The sequence below is a fragment of the Gallinula chloropus genome, assembly GCF_964237585.1.
Source record: "Gallinula chloropus genome assembly, chromosome: 2".
Lineage (NCBI taxonomy): Eukaryota > Metazoa > Chordata > Aves > Gruiformes > Rallidae > Gallinula > Gallinula chloropus.
The window spans coordinates 118466103-118492813 of record NC_140086.1 but is presented as its reverse complement, the minus strand read 5'-3'; the positions used below and the strand labels follow the sequence as shown (position 1 = coordinate 118492813).

At 43.6% G+C, this 26711-nt stretch overlaps 1 protein-coding gene across 1 annotated transcript in view; it reads left to right on the top strand.

Moving 5' to 3' along the window:
• The first annotated feature begins 7072 nt into the window (after positions 1-7072).
• SH3BP5 (SH3 domain binding protein 5) overlaps positions 7073-26711 on the top strand; it is a 52788-nt gene continuing 33149 nt past the window's right edge. The window contains exons 1-3 of the mRNA XM_084260188.1: positions 7073-7195; positions 9349-9411; positions 19375-19503. Of these exons, the coding sequence (XP_084116314.1) occupies positions 7115-7195; positions 9349-9411; positions 19375-19503 (273 nt within the window). The 5' untranslated portion in view covers positions 7073-7114. The remainder of the gene's footprint in view (positions 7196-9348; positions 9412-19374; positions 19504-26711) is intronic.

The following is a 26711-nucleotide window of genomic DNA, read 5'->3' as shown; positions in this document are numbered from 1 at the left end:
GGATAATAAACATAAAGGACACTATATTCTGCCTTTAAGCTTTGCACTTGAGCTGGTCATGATGGTAATGAGGTCTCAGGTTTTTCTGTAGCTCTCCGGTATACTCAGCCCCCTATTGAAAGCTCTTTTTGAATAGGTGTCTGTTTCCCTGATCCTCTGGGCCACCTTGTGCTTTTGATGTGTCTGTGCTGCTTCCCTCTATTTAATCAGTCAGCACCCTTAAGAAATGAGATTTGTTCAAGAAACCAAAATAAAAGCTTCCCTGGATAGGTGATGCTTGAATGAATGCCCCAAGATCCTCTGATGAAAGGTGTTCAGGAGGCTCAAGGTGTTAAAGCTGTGTGCTCAGCAGCTTAAAATGGGATGTGAGTGAATTTCCTGTCTGATAGTGAGATTACTAAGAAGCAAACTCTGTGGTCAGAGAGCTCTCAACGGTCATCAGGTTGCTCTGGCACAGAGCTGGCTCCAGCGTGCATGCACAGGATGGCTTTGCTCCCTGGGACAGGCCTTGCCAGTGGTGGGGAGGTGCCTGTGAACAATGTCACAGAGCACCTCTCAGGAAGGAGAGTTGCCCACGACTGGGAGGTGTAAGGAGCCTTTTCCTGGTGAGCTGGAAGAGGACTCTGAGTGCATGGAGTGAGTAGCCATTCCGTGAGAAGGAAAGGCTGTGGCAACTGCCACCTTTCAGCAGCTGTTTGTGGTTCTCGCTGCAGTAACGTGAGGCATGTGAATACCCTGAACCAGACCCACAGGAGCACTACTACCTGGAGTTTCTTGTTTGTAATTACACTTTGATAGTGCTGTGTTGCAGGGACTCCTGCCTTCATCTGTCAGTGCTGCGTTTGGTCTCATGAGAAGTGTGGGCTGATGGCAAGAGGCTGCTGAGGGGATTGTATCTTTTAAATCTACCAGTGATATAGCTACTAATATAGTCAAATAGCCACAAATATGGAATCAGCCTGAACATTAAGCAAATAAAGGACTGGAAAAATGAGATGTATTCTTGCACAGGGCTAATGTTATTTGGGAATTATAGGTGGTTCTTTAAGTAAATGTTATAAATGTGGTTTGCATAGATGTCTAAGTATACAGAATAGAAGATGAGGGTGGGTGTTTTTGTGCTGAATAGCAATGATATATCTGCATCACTGCAGAAGCATTACTGAATTATCGGGTCGGGTAGAGGAGAATGGCAATTGCACCTCATTTTGGCTCCCACAAAGTAGCACTGATTCTCTAAGGCCTTATTTTGAGTACAGATTAACACCTTTCTAACTCCTGTTGAAACCGATGGCAGACTACTTACTGAGGAAAGCAGATGGCAAGACTGGGAAGCTGGGTGGATGTATTCAACTTAAAGGGATGCAGTACAGGGTTTTCCCTGTTCAAGTATCAAGCACAGCAAAGGGCATCTTCCTTATCATTCAGCAGCCAATCTGAGGAGGAATCTCATGTTCCTTAGCAAGTAGTGTCCCATCCTTTTCCAGAGGAATTGCACAGGTGTTAGCCTGTTACTCTCTTATTTCCTAAATTTGCAAAAGCAGCACGCTCTGTATTTTGGCCAGATGAGCAGCGGGGTTGCCGTGCTCCTCTGCAGATGTAATGCCATTGTACTGATGGTTTCCACTGGGAAATTCTACCCACCACCCACCTTGCCAAAAGACAGCTTGGAGGAGGAGAAAACAAGCCTTGTGGTGATGATGGTTCTTTCCCAATGAAACAGCAAGGAGTAGGGAAATCCGTCAGGATTTGAGTCCTGCATTTTTATACATATATATATATATATATGTACCGTAGTATGTGTGAGAGAGTGTGTGAGTGGATATAGATAGATGAACTATATCGAACTCACATTAACTGTATAAGGCATCATCAGCATGAGGCTTCAGAATTATAAGAAAAGTAGTTCATGAGATACCTGCTGGGGCGATTTCTACTGGGTACACATTTGTATTTTTGCTAATAATCCTTCTATTTAGTTTTTATGAAAAATACTAAGATTAGTGTTGCTAGAAAATACACTGTACCTCTTTAAATGAGCCTTCTGTCTTTGTAGCCCTATGAAGCCTAGAGGGTATTTTTATTCATCCTTAAACGGTGCTTGTTAAAAAGAAGTTAAATTAAAGGGTATTTTGGGATGTAGCTTTTTCTTTAAATACATTCCTTGTAGGTGGGGAAATCTACAATTGCTTGTGCCCTAGATGCTGAGGCTCCTTTAATGTGTCTTTGTATGCAGGTTCATAAGGCGATAGCATCTTACAAACTGCTGTAAAAAAGATAATTGATTTTTAGTGCTTCCTAAAATGCAGAGCACAAGCATGCAGCAACCATTGTGAGTCTGGAAGCGTGAAAATTTCCTTGAGAAATCAGCCAGAGGAAGTTTCTGACCGTTTCTTGAGTGTTTAATACCCTGCATGCACACCCAGGGGATTGAAAATCTTCCATAAATGCAGTGCATATTTTCAAAAAGTGGATGTGCTTAGCCTCTTATTAAAGATTAAACTAGGGAGGACCAAATCTTCAAATGTACTGTGACTGTGGGTGAGATCCTACGTCATGTTTAAATATGTTTCAAACACGTGCCATATATTTCTGAAAAACAGGAAAGCATGTGGGGTTGGAATGTTGATAGAGCAGTGTCTTTGCTGCAGTTTGGAAGAAGGGGATAGTGGCTTTGTTTTTAGATGAGGCATTCCCTGAGCTAAAGAAATTTCTAGTGTAATGTTGCAAAAGTCAGGATTAGTCTTCAGGATTACTTCAGTTAAGAAATTACATGGAGGTTTTTATGGCCATAAATGTGTTTTGGGGACCATGTTTTATACTTTTTTTTTTCCTCCTCAGAATTGCAAGTATATACTTCACACAGAATCACAGAATCAGAAGGTTGGAAAAGACCTTTAAGATCATCATGTCCAACCATTCCTGTCCTACGCTAAACCATATCCCTAAATAGCTGATCTACCCATCTTTTAAACACATGCAGGGATAGTGACTCAACCCCCTCCCTGGGCAGCCTGTTCCGGGCCCTTACAACTCTTTCAGTGAAGAATTCTTTCCTAACATCTAATCTGAACCTGCCCTGGCACAGCTTTGTGCCGTTTCCCCTTATCCTATCAAGGACAAGGGTGTTTTTTTGATGGTAAGTTACTTAAAACCAAATCTCAGCAGTGCTTCAATATTTGAGACCAGTTGGAAATTAGTCTCTAGCACCATACTCAACAAAAGTAGAACTATTGCTGCAGTCCATTGAGGAGAGAGGCAGCATTCTGCAAGCAAGGCCATCTCTCAGGCTGTTTTCTCCACAAAGGTTTCCATGAATTGCAAATGTGTCTTCAGTAATCAAATGTGGCGTAATTCGTCCTGAACTCTGCTCAATATGCTAGCCATGTTCAAAATGAGGAGATACTTGTTTCTGTGGAAGGAAATGCAACTTCGATTTGTATTTTAGGCCCTTGCCTCTAGTGCTTGGGCAGAAGCAAGCTTTGAGGGCAAGTATAGGCAGAAATTTGTATGTAAGATGAGATTTGGAAAAAAAAACAAACCCTCAACCCTTCCTTAAAATCCATTCAGAATCTCTCATTATCAAATATATGTAAAATTACACTATCCATTCACTTTGATTTCTCCCCCCCACCAAATTAACTACAGTCATTAGTACGTTTCCCCAAGCAGTTCTTCACTGATGCATAATTCTTCCCAGCTGATTTTATTTAAAATGCAGCTCCTAGTTCCCCAATGTCTCTTCAGAAATGTAATACCTAATATACAAAGCAGCCTCCAGACCGAGGGAGAGAATCCCTCCCTCCCTGTACTCCTCCCTCGGAGCACAGACGTTTCCCGCTTTCCCCTGCCAAATGCTGCCTTTACACTGAGGATTTAAGTGGGGCCAAAAAAATGAGGTTAGCTGGCAACTTCCCCCAAAAGTAATACTCTAGCAGTGCTCTTGGCCAGAGCATCACCCTTGCCCCTGAAGTTCCTTGCTCCAGGATAATGGAGATAATGATGACGTTGTGCCCTAAGTGGATGATGTCATGTCACAACACAGAGGCCTGGTGCAATTAAACTGGTTGTCAAAGTAACCTGGATCACATCTGTCCCTACACCAGCACCTCTCCTTGTGCATCTGCTTGTACCACCTCCAGTGTAGCTCATGTCAAGCTGCAGCCTGGCCTTGTGAATCTGGGCTAATTCTCTGCTGCGGCTGCTCTGGAATCCCATTAGCAAAAGAGCGAGCTGTTTCTTCCTGCCTTCACTGCATGGTGCTCTGTTCAAATATTGAATGCTTGGGACCAGGGCTTTGAAATATTGATAGAGGAGAAAGCACAGGCTGTCTCGGTCAAGCCTCGTGCAGGCTTTACTCAGATGCCTTGGCGCGTGTGGGACCTGTGGGGGAAACGAAAAGGTCAGCAGGACTGACTTTCTGGGAGTGGGGTGGGGTTGGGGAGGTGTCTGGCTTTTGACAGATTGTGTAGGAGAGATTTGCTGGGGTGAGATCACTCATGACTTGGCAAAAGTAATACCCAAATGCCATTGCCCGCAGTTGACTTCTTGTGCTGTTTTGACTTCGGCAGAGCGTGAAGCGGGATTGTTCCTCGAATACTCCTGGGGCTCTGCCATGTGACGGCAGTTTCACCCAAAGCTATTACTTGGGGCATGCAAATAATGTTCTTGAGTCTTTTATTGATCTCCATGTGTACTGAATGGTGTCCCTCTCCTTTTCCCACCAAATCTCTCCCTTAAGGTCACTTCTCTTCATGCCTTAGCAATGTCTGCAGCGGTGACAAATGTGTGACCTGTGTGTTCTCCAGCAGTTTTTAAAATATAAATACATCTGAGGTATTGGTTTGATAAAAAACCATCTCAGTGATCCTGAGGAGCCGTTTGAGATTTCTGAGCCAGTGGGAAAGGGGCCTGTGTTATTTGTACTGTCTCTCGCCCAGCACTAAGCTCTGCAGGCAGCTCTCCCAACTCTCCTACCACCCAGGAAAGAATCAGCGTGCTCTGCCTTGATGGTAGCAGGTCCATAAATTTGCCTGGAGGTTGTTTGAGCTGTGACAGTCATGGGGACTCTTGTGGTGGCAATGGAAGAACAGAGTCCTCACTCAAACATTACAAATTGTGTTTGGGAGAGCATGGTCTGTGTGGGGGTATTCCTGTACCCCAAGCAGCGGGCAGTGCTTTGCGGGATATTGCCATGGGTCAGACTGTGTAGGTTTTGGAGAGAGGTGGGAAAGCTACAGTAGATGTTTTATATAGCCTCACTTTCTAGAAATGTAAGCAGTAACGGTGGGTTTACCAGCCCTAAGTCTTCCACATGCTGCTTTGTGTTTTGTGTGCTCTTTTAGGATAATGAAGACTTTGGATGTTTGACCAGCATGGTCTTGGTGTGGGCCACAGCACACCAGGATGGGAGACGCCAGGGTCCTGGGAACCTCTGGCTGTGTGTACACACTGAATTCCCTTAATGGGCAGATGGGCAGCAGTACAACACTTGGTGTTGGCTGATTTTTTTTTTTTCCTTTCTTTTTTTTCTTCTTACATGATTTTTTCTGTAATGGAGATGTTGCAAGTAACCCATTTGCATTTTTACACCACCTCCTCTGTTCCTTGATTATTTTAGTTTGTTGGTGTCACTTTGCATGCTTACAATATTTTCAAATGTTTGGGCCACTCTATTCTTCCTCCAGTCTTCCCCCTCCCCAGTTTGTTTTATGGTCTTTGGAATACTGTGGATGCTTTTACTTCCTTTTCCACCTTAGGAATGTGAATTTTTATCTTCTTGTGTTTTGCTGAGATTTTTTTTTTTATCTCCAGTCTCTCAAAGGGAGCTTTGTCACCATGTCTAAGAAATGTTTTTTTAAAAAAATTATCTCTCTCTTTTTTTTTTGTTATGTTTTGAAGAGTTTTCTAACGGAAATGGGATTAAACTGGAAGTGATACTTGCAGGTGGAGACATATTCCTAGTCTCTTTGGGTTGACGTGTTATACACCCAGAGGGGGTGGGGAAGCAGTTCGGTGTGGTTGGTGTGATTTGAGGAAGGGGCTTGGCTCAGCCAGTTGCTACTTCTTGCCAGGTTTAACCTCTGTGGGTAGCCTGGCCTGGGCGCTCTGCTCTCTGCCTTAAGAGGGGTAGAGGCGAAGCACAGTGTTTTACTTTTTCAGTGACAGGGGAACTCTGGGGTTGCCATGAGAAGGGAAGAGAAAGTAATTGTTTACAATTTTACTTCTTCACTGCTGCCCACAGAAGGGATTCAGCTGTGCCCGAGGCCAGTCAGGTGAAGAGGCGCTGGAGCCCGTCCCTGCTGGCACACTGTTAGCCAGAAGGGTTGCCCCCTCTGCTCCTGTTAGTGTTTGGGTGCCAGTCTGGACACTGCCCCCATGATTAAAGACACCCTGACCCGGAGTGTTCCGCTGGCCGGGGCCATGCATGTGTGTAGTCTTGCTGCTTCTTGCATGAAGTTCCTTTTTACTGACAACAAGAAAGGACGTGGCTTCAGGATGGCTTTTTCTGCTGCACCCAGTAGGTACAACAGTTGCTCTCCTTGCTGCCACACAATAGAAACCTCCGTTCCATCTGAGTTTTCAAGGTTGTTCAAAGTGCCTTTATTATTCTTCTCTCCTCCCTTTCTCCCCCCTCCTCCCCTTTTCTTATCCATGGGCACATCAGCTCTCAGCACAGCCTGAAAAAGAGGAAAGAGGAAAGAAGGAGGGGGAGTAAAAAGCTACCCAAGCATTTCCCCGCAGCTGGAACTACTGCGTTTTGGCTTCACGCACTGCAGTTGCGTGCGCTGGGTCAGTCAGCCCGGCGGGGCGGGCACCGAGCGCGGCAGGACACGAGCGTGAGCACACAAAACAGGGGTGTTGTGTGTGTGTGTGTGGAACGGAAGGAATGTGAGAAAAATAAAAGGAACCCCCGCAATCCCGCGCTCGTTTCCCCCTTGCGGTGCCAACGCACAAAGAGAAACGAGGGGCGCTGTGAGGAGGGAGGTGGTTTCCCCCGGAGGCGGGGCCGGGACCGGGCGGGGGCCGGCCCGGGGCGGCCGCGGCGCTGGAGCCGGAGCCGGAGCCGGCAGCGGCGGAGCGGGAGGTGCCGGCAATCGCCGCCGCCGCCGCCATGGAGCCGGGGGGCAGGCGCGGCCGCGCCGCCGAGGAGGGCCCGCGCCCCGAGGAGGAGGAGGTGGACCCCCGCATCCAGGTGAGGGCCGCCGCGCCTTGCCCGCCTGCCTCTCGAGGAGGGAAAAGGGGCGGGGGGGGGGGCTTTATTTTTTAATTGTATTTTAATACGTGTATATTAATTATTCTAATGATTGTATTTTGACGTTTCATATGTTTGCTCTTTAATTTTATACGCGTACTTACACGCATACATGTGTATCTCACGCATGCATGTGCATGCACATATGTAGATACACATGTGTATATACACATACGTATGTATGCGTTTCCCCGGGCCGGGCAGCGGTGTCGAGCACCCCCGGGTGTCTCGGTGCCCGCCGGGTATATGGGGGGGGAGCGCTCCCAGAGCGCCTTTGTTACCCTGCGGTCCTGGGCAGAGCTCTGCACCGGGCTCCGGTGGGCGTCCTTCCTTCTTCTCCTGCCGAACACCCCCCCTCCCCTTGCATTTTTGACCATGACAGTGTGACCTTGCTCGTGAAACTGGGCTGATGCCCCAAAATCTGTAACTGGGGGGTGGGGGGAAGCATGGGTTTATTTTTATTATTACTAAGATGGTGTTTCCTCTCTCTCTGGGTGCCTTCTGAAATGCTTTTTATTCTTGCGTGGTTTCTAGACAAAGCTTTTCTCCCCAGAATCGTGTCATGACCAATTGCCCGGTGCAAAGTTCAGCAGGCTGCGGCCCCTGAAATTAAATGTATTTTTAGGTCTCTGCAGATTTACAGCTTTCGCCTCTGGCGTTGCTGGGACTGTTTGTCACGAGTGAATATAAGCATATGTGTACATTGCTGAGAGGATGGATCCTTGGCATACGGCCCTCCTTGCCGTAATTGTCATTCCTTTCTCCCCCATGAGCGTTTCTTTTCCAGGGCTGAGCAGAGCAATTGCAAAATTCACAAAACATGGTTACACAGAGTGAGGCCCTCTGCCAAAAAGCTAGTCTCTCTTACTGCCCCGATTTCCAGGAGCTGAGCTCTGCTGCTGGTGCTTATTGATCTATTTTTGGCTGGAGGAGTTTGTAACGCGCTTCCACCTAACCGAGCTGCAGGTTGTAGGTGAAACTCTGCTTTTGTCGAGTTTGGTGTTTGGCTGCTCGGTCTTCCTCTGTGAGAGCTCCAAAATTCTTGGCCTTGCAGTTATACAGGAATTACCCAATTGCCTTTGAGTCTCCATTTCAGAAAACATGGATAGGCAAATATGTGTCTCCTAAATCCTAGGAGCTGGGAATGAAACCTGACCTCTGAGGATAGGAGAACTTAACTGTTGCAATTAATTCCTTTCTGATTGTAACCAGAGTCATTCTTGTAATCTAGTGGGAAATCACTCAAGTGACAATCAATTTACAGTGTTTGGTTTATACAGCTGAACATTACAGGGCGTATTCTGTTACACCAGTTGAAAATTAAATAAGGATTGAGCTAGGGAACGCTCCCGTTGAAATTGTGGGATCTCACATGGAGTAACATGTTACTTAAGTAACGAAGGCTGTTGGGAGTCTGCTCCTGAGGACTGCTTTTCGAGGTAGGAGAGTCATTAAGAATGAGCTTTGTTTTTTACAGTAACTTCATTCATGCCAATGCCAGCCGCATCTAGTAAATATTTATTCAAGGGATTTAACACCTTTGTTTTTGCTTTTAAGCGATCAAACTGTTGGTACAAAGGCAGACTAAGTAAACACAACCCTGTGTCTCATTGACTGGTGGTGTTATAAAATGGTTTGCCAAAATGCAGAGTAAAATGCCTCTTGTGCTTGCAAGACTTATTTCTTACCGATGCTGTGCTTCCACTGTATGTCTCCTGTGGTAGTACTAACTTTATGCTCATCCTTTTGGGGTGGGTGTGTGTGTATCTCACTGGAAACTAGTGGATACTGACTATATTGATTAACAAGATAGGCCTTGCTGTACCTTATGTTCATTTTTAATAGTGAGGAATTAACTAGACCAGGAGATGTCCTGCCTTAAAATAAAACTGTAGAGCTTCTCCCATTATTTCTCTTGTAAGCAGCAAAATAGGAGACCAGTGGCAAAGTTATTCCAAATGCCTCAAGGTTTCCTCTCATCACTGAATTTCTAAGCCACCTTCATTGTGAGCTTTTAGGGGGTGGCGAGTGAGCCTTCTCAAACAATGTATTTCCCCCTGATTTCTTAATATGTGTTTGCTTTTTCTTTGTAGGGGGAGCTGGAAAAATTGAATCAATCTACAGACGATATCAATCGGAGGGAGACAGAGCTGGAGGTACAGAATTCATCCTTCCATTTTCCTTGCGTGGGTGTTGGATTTTGTGAGCAACAGAAGGGTATTTTTTTGTTAGTAGGTTCCCTCCTGAATGGTAATTTGTTTGCAAGAGTCTGGTGATGACTTTTTAAAGGTGTGAATTGAGCTATGAGCTGGAACGGAAAGGCAGCAGGATGCTGACAGTGTAAAAACCCAATGTGGAGAACCCCACCCCTATTTTTAGGGTTTGATTCTAAATTTAGACCTAAGTTCTGTTTCTGCACGTGACTGTTATGGATTTTTGTTCTTGTGATTATAGACATTGAAAGTTTATTTGGTGAAGATGTTTTTGCCATACAGTCACTGCTCAGGATCTCCTTTTGGTGGCTAATTTTTTTTTTTTTTACCTTGTTGGTTTTGACTTTTTTTGTTGTTACTTTCTGAGCAAGGAAAGTTGATGGAAAAGGCTTCCTTGTTGGAAAAAAGAGGGGTTTTTTTTTTTGAGCTTAAAAATGTATTAGAAAGTTGTGAAGAAATTGTTTCTAAAGACCCAAATTGGAGTTTCAGCTGCTTGGTGGTTGTTCTGGAAGGCTCAGCATTATTGATTTACTAATGAATCAAACCAAACTGTCCCAGTTGTCTAAATTTTCTTCAGTTAACTGGAAAACAAAGAGAATAAAGCCAGTGGAACTGTTAGATGAATATGCTGCTAAAGGAAAACTGGCAAAAAAAGTGCTATTTTATCAAAATTATTTAGGAGGTAACATTACAATATTTTGAATACGTTATGAAAACATATTGAGGTTATAACGATGAACATACTCTAAAAGTACATCTATAGATATCTATTCTGTATCTTCAAAACATCCAAGTCTGTGTTTGATGTGTTTTCTTCTCCTCTCTCACTGTATATATATTTCATGACATGGGTAGCGGGAGCATGGGATGGTTCCTGGTAGTATATTAAAGCAGTAGAGTATCCATTGAATACACCAAGCAGGATCTAGGGTTATGAACTTCTTTGGAAACAAAGCAACCTTGTCATGCAGCTGTTGTCTTCTCCATTCTTAGTTGCATTTCTGTGCTTTGTGGCATGAAGATTATGAATTCATTTGCAAATAAATTTAGTGGAATATGGGGCTATTTGTTATGCAAAGTTAAATTATATTTCATCTGTGAAAACTGTTCAGTGTCACTAGCTTGATTTAAAGTTTGAGTGAACTTTAAAAAAATCAGTATGCTAGTCTGCAACAGTACTAATTAAATGGACTTCAGGATTCTTTATGTAGGTATATTAAGGAAAAAAAAATCATATATATCTTTTCAGTCTCCTTATTTCATACTGAGGTACTGAAATTGAAAGATGATGCTATGGATAGCTGCCTGGATTTCATTAATCTTATCGTAACCTTACACTGAGGACACACTATGAAGCAGATAGAATAGTAATAATAATGCAAATGCATACTCATGAAATAAGTCCCAGTGACTTAAGATGGGATTTTACTGCTTGATTAAAATTATTCATGTGTTCAAGTGTTTGTAGAGCCTGGAGATTTGTAGCTACTTTGTGTGTGACACATGCTGAGCTTGAAAGGCCAAAAAGCTCACAGTTGTATCATTGTAAATAAGAGCAGTGTTTCCACATTAGATTGCTCTTAGCATTCTTGCTTACTTTACTTAATATGAGAAATACTAGGTGGTAGGGCAGAAAATGATTATATGATGCTTTCTACCTCTATTTCATTAAATATTTACTGCAGATCTGTTTGTAGTACTTACTGTAAGCAGTGTTTGATGGAATTAGTTTGAAATATTATCACCTGTATGCTTTCATGAATGTTTCCTCTTTGCTTTTCACCTGAAAGTCTTACTGGATTGAAGCCAGTTTGTAGTACCATGCAACTGCATAATTTTTAATCTAGAAAGATTTTCATTACTTTTGATCTGCTTAAATTTTGAGGACAAATGCAGTTGGGTGGTGTAAGCAAAGCTTAATTTATATACATGTTGATAAATGCATTTTAAATGGACTTAAGACTTTTCTAGAGGAAAGATATTAAAATAAACCCCACCTCAACACTTGTGGCTAGAAGAAAATCCCTGTGTTAATACTCTGGGCAAGAAAAGAAAGCTTTGCCAAGCAGCATTACAGGATTAATCCTGAGTTTGGAAGGGGGGAGTTCAGAACTGGGATCGTTCTGCTTCAAAGACTTCCAAAATCCTTGACTGCTGCTGAAAATGGGGGCTTCTAGGAGAGCCATGCTGAGATTGCCTTTGAAGATTTGCTATTTTGGCTGTTACTAGCTGCTTTGAGTCCCTCTTGCTGCCCCTTACTAGTTTGTGGTTTTGCTGCTATTGCAAGATACTTAATTAGAAGAAAGATGTGGGGTGTTTTTCTTTAAGCCAGACAATGGAGTTATATTTATCCTATTATTTTTTTCATCTTTTCAGTATCTGATCATAGTTGACTTTAATGGGAACATAGACAGTATTATTAGGCTATTTCTGACACCAGATGCTGATTGCCAGCTTCCTGTAGCATTACCTTGTGGTCCATACATTCCCACTGTTGGATTTTTTGTCCTCTCAGAATAATCTGGAAAAGCAACTGGAGTGTTTGGGTAGAAAGTATGTTTCCTTGAAGGAAGTTCAGAAAAAGACACCCCTGTTTTTGTGACTTGATGTACTCTCTGATAAGCAGGAAGAGTAACTTTGTGACATATAGGTACTGTGGGTCTGTTCTGGACTTCCTCTAAAGGGAACTACTATCTCCAGTTCCCATTAACTAGAAAAAAAGGCTGCAGGTATTAAATGTTTCTAAACCTCATGCTTTTGTTCTTGCTCTGCCTCAGGTCTGCATCTGCAAAGTACAAGTAAAAATGCTGCTTAAACTGATGAGAATGTTATGAGGCTGAAATCAGTGGAGACTTCTAGGTTTTTGAGACTATGCTGTCTCTCCTGGTGTAGCCACAGACATGTCTGCATTTGAATGACGTGAGAAATATTGGCATTTGCTGCTCACAAAGATGATAAAGTGGGGAATTCTGTTTTAATTTGATCAGCCAGCCTTTTTTCTTTAATGAAAAAAAAAAAAAAGAAAAATGTTCTGCACCCAAACTACCTGAGAGAAAAGGGTGGTTTCACATGTGTCGTATGACTTGAGCAGATATGTTTAAGTTGGCTACAACTATTCTTTTACTTGATGCAATTACTCATTTTTTTGCTCTTTTGACCTATCCTATTAAGCCCTGGAGAAATACCCTGACCTGCTGATGCTCATAGCCCGTTCAGGAGTTATGGGGCTGCTAAAGGGCACCGAGTGGCTGGTAGTTACGCTTTGCGCTAATGTATTGCCTGTTAATGAATCTTTGATTAGGCTTGATTTAAAATCCATAGTGTTGCTCATCCTAAGTGCAACGCTGAGCATTACTGACACAGCAAAAGGATGATAAGGGTCCTCTGAGGGATTTAACACTTGGCTCCTCTAATGTCCCTGTTTATGCTTGACGTGTCCATGAAGGGAAGCATCTTGCAGTGGAGATACAAGCATGTTTTGGCCAAATGCAAGTTGCTGTTTGAGGTTTTTTTCCTGTTTATTGGAAATACATCTCCATCTGAAGTCCCACTAGGAGTTGCAAATGTACTTAACAAATGTGCCTGTCTTGCCTGTCCAGCTAACTCATACACATCTCTGGCTCCTGCAGGTACGATTCAGATGTTGCAAAGTCACCCAGGGAGCCTCCAGCAGCTTTGCAGGGAGGGGAAATACAGCCCATACCATTAAAATTACTGCTGGAATCCCAGCTATCCCAAATGTGGTTTTTGTTAGAGTTTCTGTGTTGGTGGAGCTATGAGAGCTACGAGCTTGCCAATGTTTGTTAAAGGGAGATGACTGCCCGTGAAACCTAGAGCTGAACAGTGCTGCCTTCAGCTATGCTTATTACAAATAAGGTCCAGTTAGGATCATTTTTATGTGCTTTTTTTAGATCACCTAGATCTGATCTGCAGGACTTTATGTTATTTTCAGTCCAGGTTGGTGTTGGATAGAGTTGAAGGAAAGGGGTGTTATCAGCTGTGGAGCTTTTCCATTTGTGAGCCTTGTCACATTTGAACCCCTCTCAGAAGGGGAAGGGTTATTTTGAGTTGCTCTTCTTACTTGGTAAAATAGTTGGGTTGGGGGTAAAGCTGAAGCTTTTGACTGTCACACACAAGCACCTTAAGTATACTTTAAAAAAAGAAATCCTTGATCTTTCAAGTTAAGTAGACTCTTCTGGAAAATCCTCAGTCTTTCCGGTGTCAGAAAAATGGCTTGTCAGTGGCAGGAATCTCATTCTGAGCATGCCTGCTTGGCCTGGGATAACATCTATCCGTAGGAATATCCACCACCTTATCAGCATCCCTGTGCAGCATTTCCCAGTGTCCATAAAAGAGTACACAGATAAGGAGAAGCAGCTCGCTGGCTGGTGCTCCTGATGGTTTTTGGAGCGCGATGTACATGCGTGATGGATTTGTTCAGCACTAGCAGGACAAATATTTCCGTGTCTCTTTATAATCTACTTGTTTCCATAGGAAATGTCTCCTGAATGTGGACTGCTTGTTGTTATGCCTTCTGCTTTCATCCATGGATGAGTAAGGAAAGGCTCCTTCCTTTGCTATGGATATGGAAAGATTTTGTTGCCCGAGTGAGTCAAAGGGCTTTATGTTCTTGAAGCAGAGATGGGTTTCCAGCCTCAGAGAGGGAGGAAGGGTTAGGCAGAGAAATCTTGTTTTGGAAGGAACACCCAGTGCTTTCCCCTGCCTGCTCTTCTTCCCCTTCTTCTATGAGGACTAAAAATACCGGTGCATTGTAATCTCAGCCTGTAACTGTCTGCAAGCAGCAACTTCCATATGCCAATTTTTATTGTTCTTAGATGACAAGTTAGCAGCTGTGTGGGCAAAAAAACCTTTTCCCTATCTCTAAAAATTAATTGATGTTACTTAACCCCTTTTCTTGCACTTTGTACTTGATATTTGGTAGTCAGTTTGGTTTACTCGAACTGATCAAGGAACTCAGCAGTTCTCAAAAAAGTCATTAACCTCTTTGTTGCTCTGAGGTAGATTTCTGGGCACCTGTATGTGCACCTGTCTGGTGTGTATGTAATTGGGAAGCCTACCTGCTTTCACACTTGGGACGTTCTTGATACTGACACTATGTCAGCTTGGCAATGAGCTTTTGGAGCTGGTAGGTCTCTGCAGCAGAGGCAGGCAGGTAGGGATGCTGCCTGCCTCTTGGAAAGAGGTGAAGCCTGTCTCTCCGTCAGCAATTCCATTTCCCGCGCCCCTCCCGGGCTGGTTGGATGTGTTGTCTGAGGCTCTGCACAGCAAACTGTCAGAAAGGTGATAGCACAACCTTTGTAAATGAAGTTTAGATGTGCTTGGTACTAAGATGCTTCATACCCATTTGATGTGTTAAGTTCATTTTAGCAAGAAGATTGTTTGAAAACACACGCTTCATTTGATGGGCAGAGATAGTTATTTGCCTGTCACCTGACATCTAACACCAGCTCATCACCATCACTCATGAGAAGGAGAATAAAGCATGCTTGTTTTCCTAACAGATGCAGGGTAAGTGTGAAATTGTATTTTAGTTTCTTCCTGCATTTGAGGATGGATCTCCAAAATGCTGATGCATGGATGGCCTGTCCTTCAGCGTGGTCCCTCTTGGTGCAGTAGCAGGTAGCTGCCCAACAAACAAGTTACTAATTTTAGTTCAGGAAAAGCATATATATGGCAGAAGTCTGGCATGCTCCCTAAAAATGTGCTTGTGAAATCTATAATATGTGAGAATAGTGCTGAGGATTTCCAGGAAGCAAGAGTGGTGCTCTTGCAGCTGTAGAACAAGATGTTGAAAAGTAAACTGCAGCTGCTCGTGTGATGTGCTAAGCACTGTGCCTGCTGGTGCATGTGCATGAAACCTAGGTAGTGAGAATCTAGTTATTAAGGCTATAACTTAAGTGAGAAGGTTCGACTGCTACTTTGGGGGTATTTTTTGCATTTTGTAATACATACTGAGTGTGAAGTTCTTTAATCAGCTTTTGTCCAGCTTTAAACAGGTCATTTGAGCAAACAGGAGGGAGGAAATGTTGGAAGTGTTAGCCAGTCAGCCTTCAATATTGCCATTCTGTTTGCAAAATTGGTAACAAGGTGTTCTTAAAAATGAACATGGAAGATTATGAGCGAGTAGAGGGTAAAATGTGCTTTTGAAATGTCTGGGTACTTGAGATGAGATGCCTTTATATCAGCTGTATTGCTTCTGATACAGTTTATCTGTTCTGTGTGTGTATTCTGTGCAGTGATGAGAAAACCCATGTGTGTGTTTGGGTGGTGGGGTTTTTTGGTGTTGGTTTTTTTTTTTTCTTTCTTCAAAAAAACCCTTGGAAATGGTGAGTGTGACTCACAGGGCTTTTATCACCTAAGGCTTTTATCAGTAACTAGCATTTCTGCTGGGAAAGCATCATCTTTCAAGGATCTGAAATACAGGAGCTTGGAATTGTGCTGGAAAAGTTGCATGGCACATGCTGTGCTGTCTGAGTTTTGCTTGCAGCAGCAAGCTGAATGAAGTAAGACTTGGGCAGTAACACTTGTAGGGAGGCATATGGCACCAGAGGGTTTGATAAGTTGAAGGTGGTGTGTTAGTCTTCCTAAGAGAGGCCTGAGGCTTCCCTCGTGCTGGGGCCCATGGTTTACTGCACTGCAGTACTGTTTCTGAGCCTCTAAGGTTTTGATGTGAGTGTTCTTAAAGAATGCACCATTAAGAAGATTTAGAGCTTTGAACCACTTCACAGGTGCCTCACTGCCCGTAACACAGGAGGTTGGGCACAGAGCAGGGAATTAAATTGATTCCCAGGTTATTGCCTTGACCACAGGCCCATCCTTCCTGCGAGCCACAGCTGCACTTTTCATGTCATGTAAGTAACAAGTGCACCAAGCCCAGTCAGTGCTCCTTGGTGCTTCTGACCTCCCCAGTTTCGCATTAAGAGTAAAAATAGCTGCTGCACCTGTATTTCTTACTTAAACTTCCCCAGGGGCACCTGCCAGGGAAATTGTACACGGTCCCAAGGGTGATGACTTTTACAGATGCTCTGCCAGCACGTGGTGGGGCCGACACACTGACAGGGGCTGCGTATTTGTAGGAGGGAGCTGTGCACCTGCTCATGGGAGATGTTACCTCAGCTCCCAGAGAGGAGCTGTGGTCACTGAGGCTGCACAGGCTGAGCCTGTTTGGCCTGGGGAGGCTGGGTGGTGCGAGTGCACTGGCTTGCTGCAGGACCATACGTGGTGTAGATACACTATGGGGGATGGCTTGCTTTTGTAGTGTAGCTGGGGCTAGTGGACAGTAAAAGTGATGTGTGTAGTGCTGGAGAGGGTGTGGGTTTGGAGTTTCACCTTTTTGGAGAGCTCAGAATCTTGTTACTGAGTCCAAAGCAGATGTCTGGAAACCTTTAGTAGGGGAACTGTTTCCAGCAGAGTAGGAGCATCTGCTTATTCTCTCATGCAGAAGGTGGTGGAGCCCGCAGGCTTGTGTTCCTGACAGTCAGGAGCACGAGAATAACTGTTGCTTAAAACATGTCATGTGATGGATGATATGGCTATAGAGTTCTGGGGTGTTTTGGGTTGGTTTGGGGTGGGTTTTTTTTTTATTTTATATTATTCACTGGAAAAAAAAAATAGGATGGTTGGAGGCAAATAAAGCCTCCAAATAGGATCTGGGTTGTTCTGTGTAACTAGCTACTGGGTGAAGTGTTCACGAATGAGCGTGTATTTAACCACCCGCAAGACCTGTGTCCCAGATGCTGGTTACAGGATAAGTTACTGTTCAGTAATTTGTACATGCTTCACCTGAGTTGGTGAGAAATTCATGGCTACAGATGTTGCTGGTAGCTTGACTGTTCTGTCCTTGGTGGTTTATGGTTTGGGGTTTGTTTTAAACTCCAGCTGGAGTCTAGTCTTCTTTTTCCTACTGGCTAAGAGTGTAACTAACTATTACATGAATAGATTTGGGGTGAGTGCCTAAGTACAGATTTGGTAGTGATGGGCTCTTTGTTCTGAGTGCTTATCTTATAAACATGGAAACTGATTTATTTTTACGAAATCTCTGCATAGGGTTTTTACACTCAATGCCACACACATGTTACTGTTTTTAATTGCTTTCCATAACTGGTATTGAAATGTGCAGCTTTCACAAAGTGAAAACCAAACCTTGAGGCTCAGTCATTTAGAAATGAGCTTTTCATTTTGTTCCTGCTCTTGCAGGGTGGGTTTTTTTTTTTTCCTGGTTAAATATACTTCATTGCTTAATGTTTTCTTGCAATACGGCTATTGTGTTTGCAGTCTTATTTCAGTTACTTGTGCAACTCATTTTGAGCTGTGAACCATGTATCGCCCAGTGCTTCAACTGGAAATATTCAAACTCTTCTTACAGAGAAAGTTGTTGACTCAAGACACACTATTTGAATGATGCATTTCGGGCTTTCACTAAGAAATGGGATTATTGGCTGGATTTGAGTTAATAAAATAATAAGTTAATGTGCATTTAATTCTTCAGATTTGGTCCTGTTACCCACTTGAATACTTACTTAGAATATATTGGACTACCTTAAGAATCTAATGCTGTTTGCATTGAACTAAAATATTACTGATGCTGGTTAAGGTTTTAGGATAAAGTGAAAAAGGAAGCAAAGATGCTTTTACTGAAATATGTTGCCTTTTTCTGTAGAAAACAATGTATTATTACAGGGGTTTTTTCCCCCCATTTTTGAGGGTGTAGTGGTAGGTTCCAATGTATTTTAATTCTGCTAATGAATACACAGTTGTGCATTCTAGAAATCCTCAACAATAATGACAGAAACCTCCTGAATTAGAGCACTTCTTCAAGCCAGCTGCTTCCTGATAATCAACATGTCACTCCAGCAGTCTGCCTAAATCCAGCTCTCTAATTAGAATTACAAGGCTTGTCAAGAGCTCACATGGCCCTTCCTCTTCGTCTCCTTAAATCCTGGGTCAGCTCCAGCCTGAATTTGCATCTCTCGGCAGTAATTCCATTGATTTAGAGTCTATGTTGAATGCTAAAATGAAAATCAGGATCTCTTTGCTTATAGGTGTGAAGATTTCAGTGGAGCAGAGAAAATAGTTTAATTGCTGCAGCTAATCATGTAAAGAGGGCAATTCATCCAGTTTGGAAGTAGCTGGAATTCACTTTTCTTGAATGTAGCAAATAGTAACAGTCAAGTTGAAAGTCAATGTTCTTACCCATTGATACAAACCCTGGCTAAAAGGTGGGCTTTTATGCCAGGAAATTTTGCCATGAGGTCCTGGGAGTTTTTTTCCTGCAGTTTAAGTAGGAAGGATGTGTTTATGAAAGGAAAGAGGAGCTGACTTGAATGTACACTGTGTGGAAAGTGTCCAGTTCTTCCCACAAAAAGCAGTTCCTGTCCATCCTTGTTTCTATTGCAAAATGGTGTCTCTGGGGGCAGCAGTACAATGGGTGTGCCACACTAAGGTTTAAGAGATGCTGGTTCCAGCTGATTCACCAGCCTGCTGTGGGATTTGCCCTGCCTTCTAGCCCCACTCTGGCATTGTCTAGCTGAGATGTCTTTGCCACTGAACGCCCTGTAAGAACCTGCTACACTGCTGATTCCCTTTCCACCAAGTCATTTACAAGCTTATTCCTCTCTGAGACGTGCTGCCAGAGGTGATGTTTAGCACAGGCTGTTGCAGGCTTTGCATAAAAGCTGCCTCTGGAAGATGGAGATTCAGTGTCCAGCATGATAGCTGTTGGATGCAGTTCTGGGTTCCTGTTACTACCTCTACTGAAGAATTAAGGCAGTAACTGTCTTGAATGTGTCAGCTTGTGTGTAAATCTAAAGAGCAACCTGAAGGTAGGAACAAAAGGGTAGAAATAGATGTTGAAGTTCTAATCTGTCTTTGTCCTTTCCTTTGAAGGATGCCCGCCAGAAGTTCCGCTCCGTGCTGGTTGAAGCAACAGTGAAACTGGATGAACTGCTAAAGAAGATTGGAAAAGCTGTAGAAGACTCTAAACCTTACTGGGAAGCTCGAAGGGTGGCCAGGCAGGTGAGAACTTTCTGCCTTATAAGCTTGTCCTGGTAATTGGAGAGCACATACTGATTGGGTTGCTCTCCTGCTATTAATAACATCTGAAGCATATGGACTTGGCTGACACCAGTCTGTGTCTTGAGTTGCATGTCAGGCGTGTGAATCGATGGCAAAAATGCCTTTCTTCACAGCCACAGCTGCACATGTTCTGCAGCCCAGGAACAGGGCCAGCAGACACACACTATCAATAGCAAAAGGCTAGTTTTGTTCTCCTCTCTCTCCTTATCAACGCCCTTTCAGAGCCCTGCTGTCAGTAGTTGTAATTGTTTGAAAAGACAACGTAGACTTTGTGCATCTACTTTTTCTTCTTAAAGCAAAATGCTCAGCAGGTAAATGGCTGCAACTAGAAGCTGCTGGGAAAGAGGCTGGAACAGGGCAGGCCTGGGGAAGCCTGCAGGTTTTGTGCTGATCAGGTTGTGTGGAAGCGGGGATGTCCTAAATGTGTCTCTAAAGTTTGTTGGTTTGGGGAGAAATTGAGCTCTGTTCTCTGTACTGTTATCAGGACCTGACTTCTCCTGCCCTGACTACTACTTCATTAGGGATAGGTATCTCAAATAAGAATGGTTTGGCTGGAAAGGGCTTGTGTGGCTGAAGCAGAGAAGGTTGAGCAGTGGATCCAAGGGTGTGATCTACTGGCTGGTAGGGAAAGCAAGAAAGCCTGTGAGATGTTGGGGAGATTCTCATTTTAGGGGCAAAAAGTAACTGACAGTTGAGTGTGTGGTAGCTTGGGCAGTGCTTCTGCTTGGTGTCTGCAGTGGGCTCTACTTGTGTCTCAGGCTTTTTGCTTTTTTTCTCCAAGGGGGAGGCTATTCCTGGGTGCTCCTCCTATTGTCTCACAAGGCAGGGAGAGGCAGAAGTGGAGGAAGAGTTGCCTGGAGGGACTGCTTCCCTGCTTGTCTGGAACGGCGTGTGAAGTGGCATCTGTGGCTGGGCAACCATGATCCAGTTGTGTTCAATGGGAGAGTGAGAAAGAGATGGAGTAGCATGTGTGAAATATATAAAAATTGCAGGAGAAGGATTTTGTTTGTAAAAATTGGTAGGGGCTGAGGTTGAAGGATGAGAAGAGTGGTGTAGGTGTGTGCCAGAAGGCCAAAAGTAAGCCTGTGGGGTAAGAGAAGGGAATGCATCCTCAGAACAAGGCACAGGAAAGGGAGGCATGAATGCAAGCTAAATGGCTTTGGAAGCTGATGAAGCAGGGATTGGTTTGATGGGATGTGGCATGCAAGATAATATAGGACCATGTTGATCCTTTAAATTGAGTGGCATTGTTTAGGAGCCATTGTCTTGGGCAGTTGAGACAATATGTGGGGGTCATTAGGCTTAATCCTTCAGACTATCAGTGGTGTGGCAAATAGGTAAACTCTGCTTCAAAGCCCAGTAAGTGTGGTGTCTTACTACTCCCCTAACTGCTCTGAAAACAATCCCTGCTCATGGGGCCTATGGTGTGTGCCAGAGATTAATGAGTAGTGAGGTAGAGACAGGGAGGAAGTTAGTAACAAAATAAGATGAATGCATTGTGTTAATCAGCATGTTCAGTTTCAGAAATAAAGAAATGAAATATCTCCCATCTCTGCCTCAAGTATGATTGTATACTCCTCTTACTATAAATAGCTACCTAAGGTACAGGCTGCATCAGGCTTCAAGAGTTATAGTTGGAAAAGTCAGTGGTAGAAACGCATGCTCTGCAGAACAGAGAAATCAGGTGACTTTGAGGTTTATAAGATCAGGTACTGAACTTTGGCCTCTGTCCTGAAGTTGGCAGCAGTTTGTCCTGAAAATGGGAATTTTTTTTTATTCCTGTATCTTTGCCATCCTTGAAATCTGTTCAGTCATACAGGTTCAGAGGTGCTTTGCAAGAGCACTAAAAAAACCCCAAACCACTTAAAGGCCCGTAGATTTATAGAATCACTGCTTCAGTGTTTGGCTTGTTAGAGAGAACCGTATTCCTCTCTCAACCCATCCTGTTGTTAGCTGGGCTTAAATGATACTCATTCCAGATCTGCATGCCCCATTTTTTTTCTAATTCCTGGGTAGCATTTTTTTTTTTAAAAAAGAAGAAATCAGGGCTTCCCTTTTTAACTGTTCATTCTATTCTGTTTCACTTTTTAATATTTTGTGTTATGGAGCCAGACATGGTCATGGAACAGAGCTCTCTCTCTTTATATCTTTTCAGCAGGCAGGGCTGGAAGATGGTCTCTGGTTTCCCTTTGGCTCTTTGTCTAGTAAAATCTCAGAATAGAAAATGTGAAGGCCAAGAGAAGGACAGTGAATCTATCTGGAAGCCAGGAGGTGGGAAAGATTGGTACTGGTCATCAGCAGAGCACCTGCCTAAAGAGTTTTTCTAGTCTTAATTTAGTCTAGCAAAGTTCCGTTTAACTGTGAACAAATCAGCAGTATTAAAGCAGGGGAAAGGAGTGGGTAGGAAAATGCAGAACTGGTGGAGTGTCCCAGAATATTAATATGATTCAGTACCAGCCTGTGTCTTTTGTACTTTGATTTGTAAAATTGTACAGAAATCATGGGGATAGCTTGGTGGTTTTGTGTTCACATTTATAGAAACATGGAGTCTCTGAAGACTGTCTTCCACTTTTCCCTCTTTACTATTATTTGGGAGCTGTTATCTCTGAAAACATAGCACAAGGTTCTTGGCATTTGAAACTGCTTTAATTAAACAATAAAGGAAAAACACATGACTGCTTGTAAGACAAAGGGAAGAGTAAATTCTTGTTTGTTGGTCTCAGTTAAAAGAAGAGAAAATATGAACTATAAATTGAAGTCTTTTGGGAACAAAGAACTACACAATTAATGACATCTAGTTTGGCAGAAATTCAGGGGTTGTCCAGAGTTACATTTAAGATGTCAGCTTTAGGGTCAGTTGGCTGATGCAAGCTGTATTTAGTCATACCAAGGAGCTTGTTTTCACTTGGTACCAGCATGATTCTCCTTCTGAAATACCTGTTTCTTTTATTAAGATAAAACCCTTTAAAATTATATGAGAGCACTGATGTGGGATCAGCAAAAACCAGGTCTGTGAGTCAAGTACTTCCCTGGAGAAGCTTTGGGACCTTGAGCCCTTTCATCTCTTCACCCTTATCCCCATCTTGTGTAATCTGCTGTTGCCAGAAAATGATGAATTCAAAACAGTTCTCCCATGCAAGAGTCTTGTAGCATCTTGTGCCAAGAGAATTGCAGCTTGGCCTATCTGAGGGTGAAACATTGCCTCAACAGAACAGATTGGTCCCTTAGCGTTAAGATTTGAGTGCTTTGCCCTCTGCAGTGGCGGTGCAGGGAACCAGGAGGCTGGCTGTTGGCACCAGAGCAGTAATACTTCTCTTCTGTTGAGGCTGAAGTGAAAGCTGGCTGATGTTCTTGGCCCTGTAGATTTCATGCAGCTTCTGTCAAGCTGACTTTGTTGTGATTCCTCATTTGGTATACCAGTGGACCCTTTGTGTTGGTTGCAGACACACCTTATTGTGTTGGAGAATTTTGATCCAAATTTACTGTTTAATCAAATTTTAAAGTGTTTCTGCTGCAAGAACTTTTTCTGCCTTTGGCATATTGTCTTTTCATGTTGGGCTTCGATTTGTGCCATGATGCACATGTTCAGTGGAAGAACCTTGGTACGTAGCAGAGGATTGTGTATGGACACAAGGGAAGACCATATTGGAGAAACAGGAAATTCCTGTAATCCTGAAAGTTCCAAGTGTTGGGATGATCCATCTTCCCATGTCAGTGGGGTTTTTTGGAGGAGGGGTTGTTTGATTGTTTCTTTGTTTGCTAGTAGTCTGTTCTCCTGGTCAGCTAGTCAGAGAATTAGACTTTTGGGGGAAGAAGGGTGAGATTGCCAGGAAACATTAATAATGTAAACAACAGTGTGGGTCTTGAGCCTCTGTGGTAAGGAGTGTCTTAAGCCACTGTTGACTTAGTGTTTTGCAGGGCTGGGGCTGGAAACTGCCTACGTGTTAGTGTCCACAGTATGTCTGAGCAGATAATATTGTTACCTCCCCAGTGACAGCGTGCCCTAGGACAGGATGCTGTGCAAAAGCAAGTATGGTCTCTTGCATAAATCACTGGGCTGGTAGGAGCTGATTTTGTGCTGCTGCATGACGTAGATAAATTACTTCATCTCTCTCTTAGTTCCCATGTCAAATGGAGCTGTCAAGCTGCTCCAAAGCCGAGTTCATTACGGGAAGTAAAAGCACTCTGGGGTCGTAGGGTGAGAGGTGCCATTAAAACATTGTTATCCATATGTCATCCCTTGTGAACCCAGGGACAAACTGAACAGGAGGACTTGCCCTTCCACTTTGCTTCTGCTGGAGAAAAACATCTTCTAAAAACATGTTCTCACCCACCTTCCCTAAATAAAACAGTGACCTAACCTGAGTAAAAGCCCTGGGAGCGTTGCTTTTAATTAAGCTTTACCTCCTATTACTTAGTGGGGCTTCTTGATTTTGTTTTTTGGGGGTTGGGGTGGTACTTTTTTCTTTTTTTTCCTTCAGGGTGAGGAGTTGTTTTAGTCCCCAGTACTGGCTTGGATTGGGAGTGGGCACAGATGCTTTGCTCAGCTTGTTTTGGAGGGATGTGGTTTTCCTTTGTTACATTCCCCTCACACAGGCGCTTTTTTAGCTTTTTCAAGAATGTCAGAAAACTTGCTATTTTATTTTAAAATAGATGAAAGATTTATGCTGAGTCATGCCTATGTGTATCTCTCACGAAGGGGCCCACCTGCAGCAAGTGTTCAGAGCGCAACATGTCGAAGGATATGCGTGTTGTGCTTCCTTTTGGGTCACTCTCCCTGGTTCACTTTTACATCTAATTCTTCTTTTCATGTTGTTCACATGCTTTCTTACACAGCACCTTTGTATCCCAAGGGGCTGGGTCTTTGTACAACGGTTCTCCTCTGCTGAAGTCTAGCTGTACCTGAGAGGAGTTGATGGACAAGTAGATGGTGCTCAGCAGGGACAGCTAATATGTCCTGTTCACTACAAATACTTTTGTAGCAGAGCTGCTTCCTCTTGCCTCGCTGATAATCTGTCTCTTATGTAATATCTTATACTGGATTGCCACATCTGTTTGAAGAAATCAGCTGACAGGGTAAAGAATCATTAGGGATGAGCTTTCAGATATTCAGACCCTGATCTCCATTCTGCCTGTCTTCACAAAACTTATGAGAACCAACTTACCACTGGGAAACAATTTCCTGTCTCAAATGAGAACTTTTTTTTGGGGATTTGACCAGTTAACTCAGAAGTTAATAGTTGGCACTACTTGGCCAAGGGTTTAGAAACTATTCTAATGTAATAATTTTGGCCCCTTATCAGTGACTGTAGTCAGTGTTGAGAGCTAAGTGGTGTGAAAAGCCTTCTGAGATATGTAAATGCAGGAGGAGTTGAGACATCTTGTCTTGGGTGGTTTAGCCATTTGAAAGTTGTCAGGTGAATCCTGCGTCAAGTGGTTCAGTGAATCTTATATCCAAAGTGAGCTGGAATGAAAAGTAGCTGCTGTGATCTTGCAGAACAGGAACTGAGGAGGAACTGAGCTGCTTAATGGTGAAGGTGGGAGGGGTGTAAGCAGATAAAAGCACACGTGCCTAGCTGGAAGGCTCTTGCTCAGCAGATGAGGCTGATACTGTGAAACTTTTTTGTGGTGGCCACTGCATCTCAGTTTCTAGGTGTTCAGCTTGAGATGTCTGAAAGTTGTGTGCCAAGTGTGCAGTGTTACAGATGGTAACTTTCTTAGCTCAGGAGACAAAAAGCTTTTTAAATCCACACAACTTGGAGGTTCAAAACTGCCAATCACCCTTAAAAATTAATTAGGCACTGGAAAGTGTTGCCTTGCCAGTGTCGCTTCCTGCAGCACCCAAGTTTCCCATCCAAATTCACTCAGTGAGTGAGAGCTAATTGGATCACAGCACCAGCTGGCTCTGCTGTGGACAGGGGGGCACCATTGAGTGTGGGTGACAGCTCCTGGGTCCAGATCCAACTCTGGTGGATATCCAGGTTTTCCCCTCTGATTCCTAGGCGATCCATCAGTATATTGGAGATAGCCATGTTGTAAGGAATCTCCTTTTCAAGCCTACTTTTATGAGCTGAAGTCCTGATTCTAAGACAGCAAGGAGTTAAGACTGATTTGTATTGTCTGGTAAGCTTATCTTGGCAAAAAAAGGTGGAGGGAGAAGGAACTTGAAAAGCAAAAATTAAATGTCAGCAGAACTGTGACAGACTTGTATTCCTGTTTGGCAGCTTGCCATGGAGCTAATAAAAAGCAAAATTATTGGCACAGTTGCAGTGAAACAACCAACTGACCTTTCCTGGTTGGAGGAGCGTTTTTGGTTAACTGTTTAGAAACTAAAAACTGTCCATTTGTTTCACATCTTCAAAGCAAGGACACAGAAAGTTGGGAATTCACTTTGACAAACCTTCTACAAACCCTCCCACCTGTTTAAGGAACAACACAGACACCAGAGCACTTGACTGCTGTCTGTGGCTGTAGTTCAGTGCTGCGTTGTCATTGGTAAGTGAGGATCATCTTTGCAATATCCAGTCCAGGCTGGCAGTGTAAGTTATGTTATTTGGGGTCTGCCTGTGCTGACAGTTGTCATTTTAATTGAAGATGCTGCATTGCAGCTGCCCATGTGGTTCTTGAGGAGCCTCACAGTGGTGTGAGGATAGAAGAGGTAATGATTTCTGGTTTAGGAAGGTAGGGTGAGCGGTGTGAGAAGCAGCTTGATCCCCAGGTATGTAAATCAACCATACAGAAATGGCTGTGATTTAATTTTGGATTACTTAAGCTGGTGGGGTGGAGAGGATACTCAGAAGCTCCCTTCCTGAGTTGGGACTTACCTGTTGGTGGTAGAGAAACTGGGCTGGGAGGGTGAGGGAGCCTGATGTTATGGCCTTGGTTAGCACTGGGGCAGGGAGGCCTTCCCTGGGAAGAGATGTCTGGGGGTCTTCAAAGGGAGAGGAGGCATGGAGTTGCCACACAGGCAATCAGGGAGCCCAGTGCTGTAAAGAAATTGTGAGCACATGAAATGTTGGTGAGCTGTGCAAGAAGGTGGTGCCTGGAAGGATAAGCTTGGAGGCTGCTGGTTGTACCTGGTAGCCTAAGAAGTTTTGTGTGTCCTTTTTCCCTTTCTGCCCCCTGTGGACCTGCTCTAGACCTGAGCC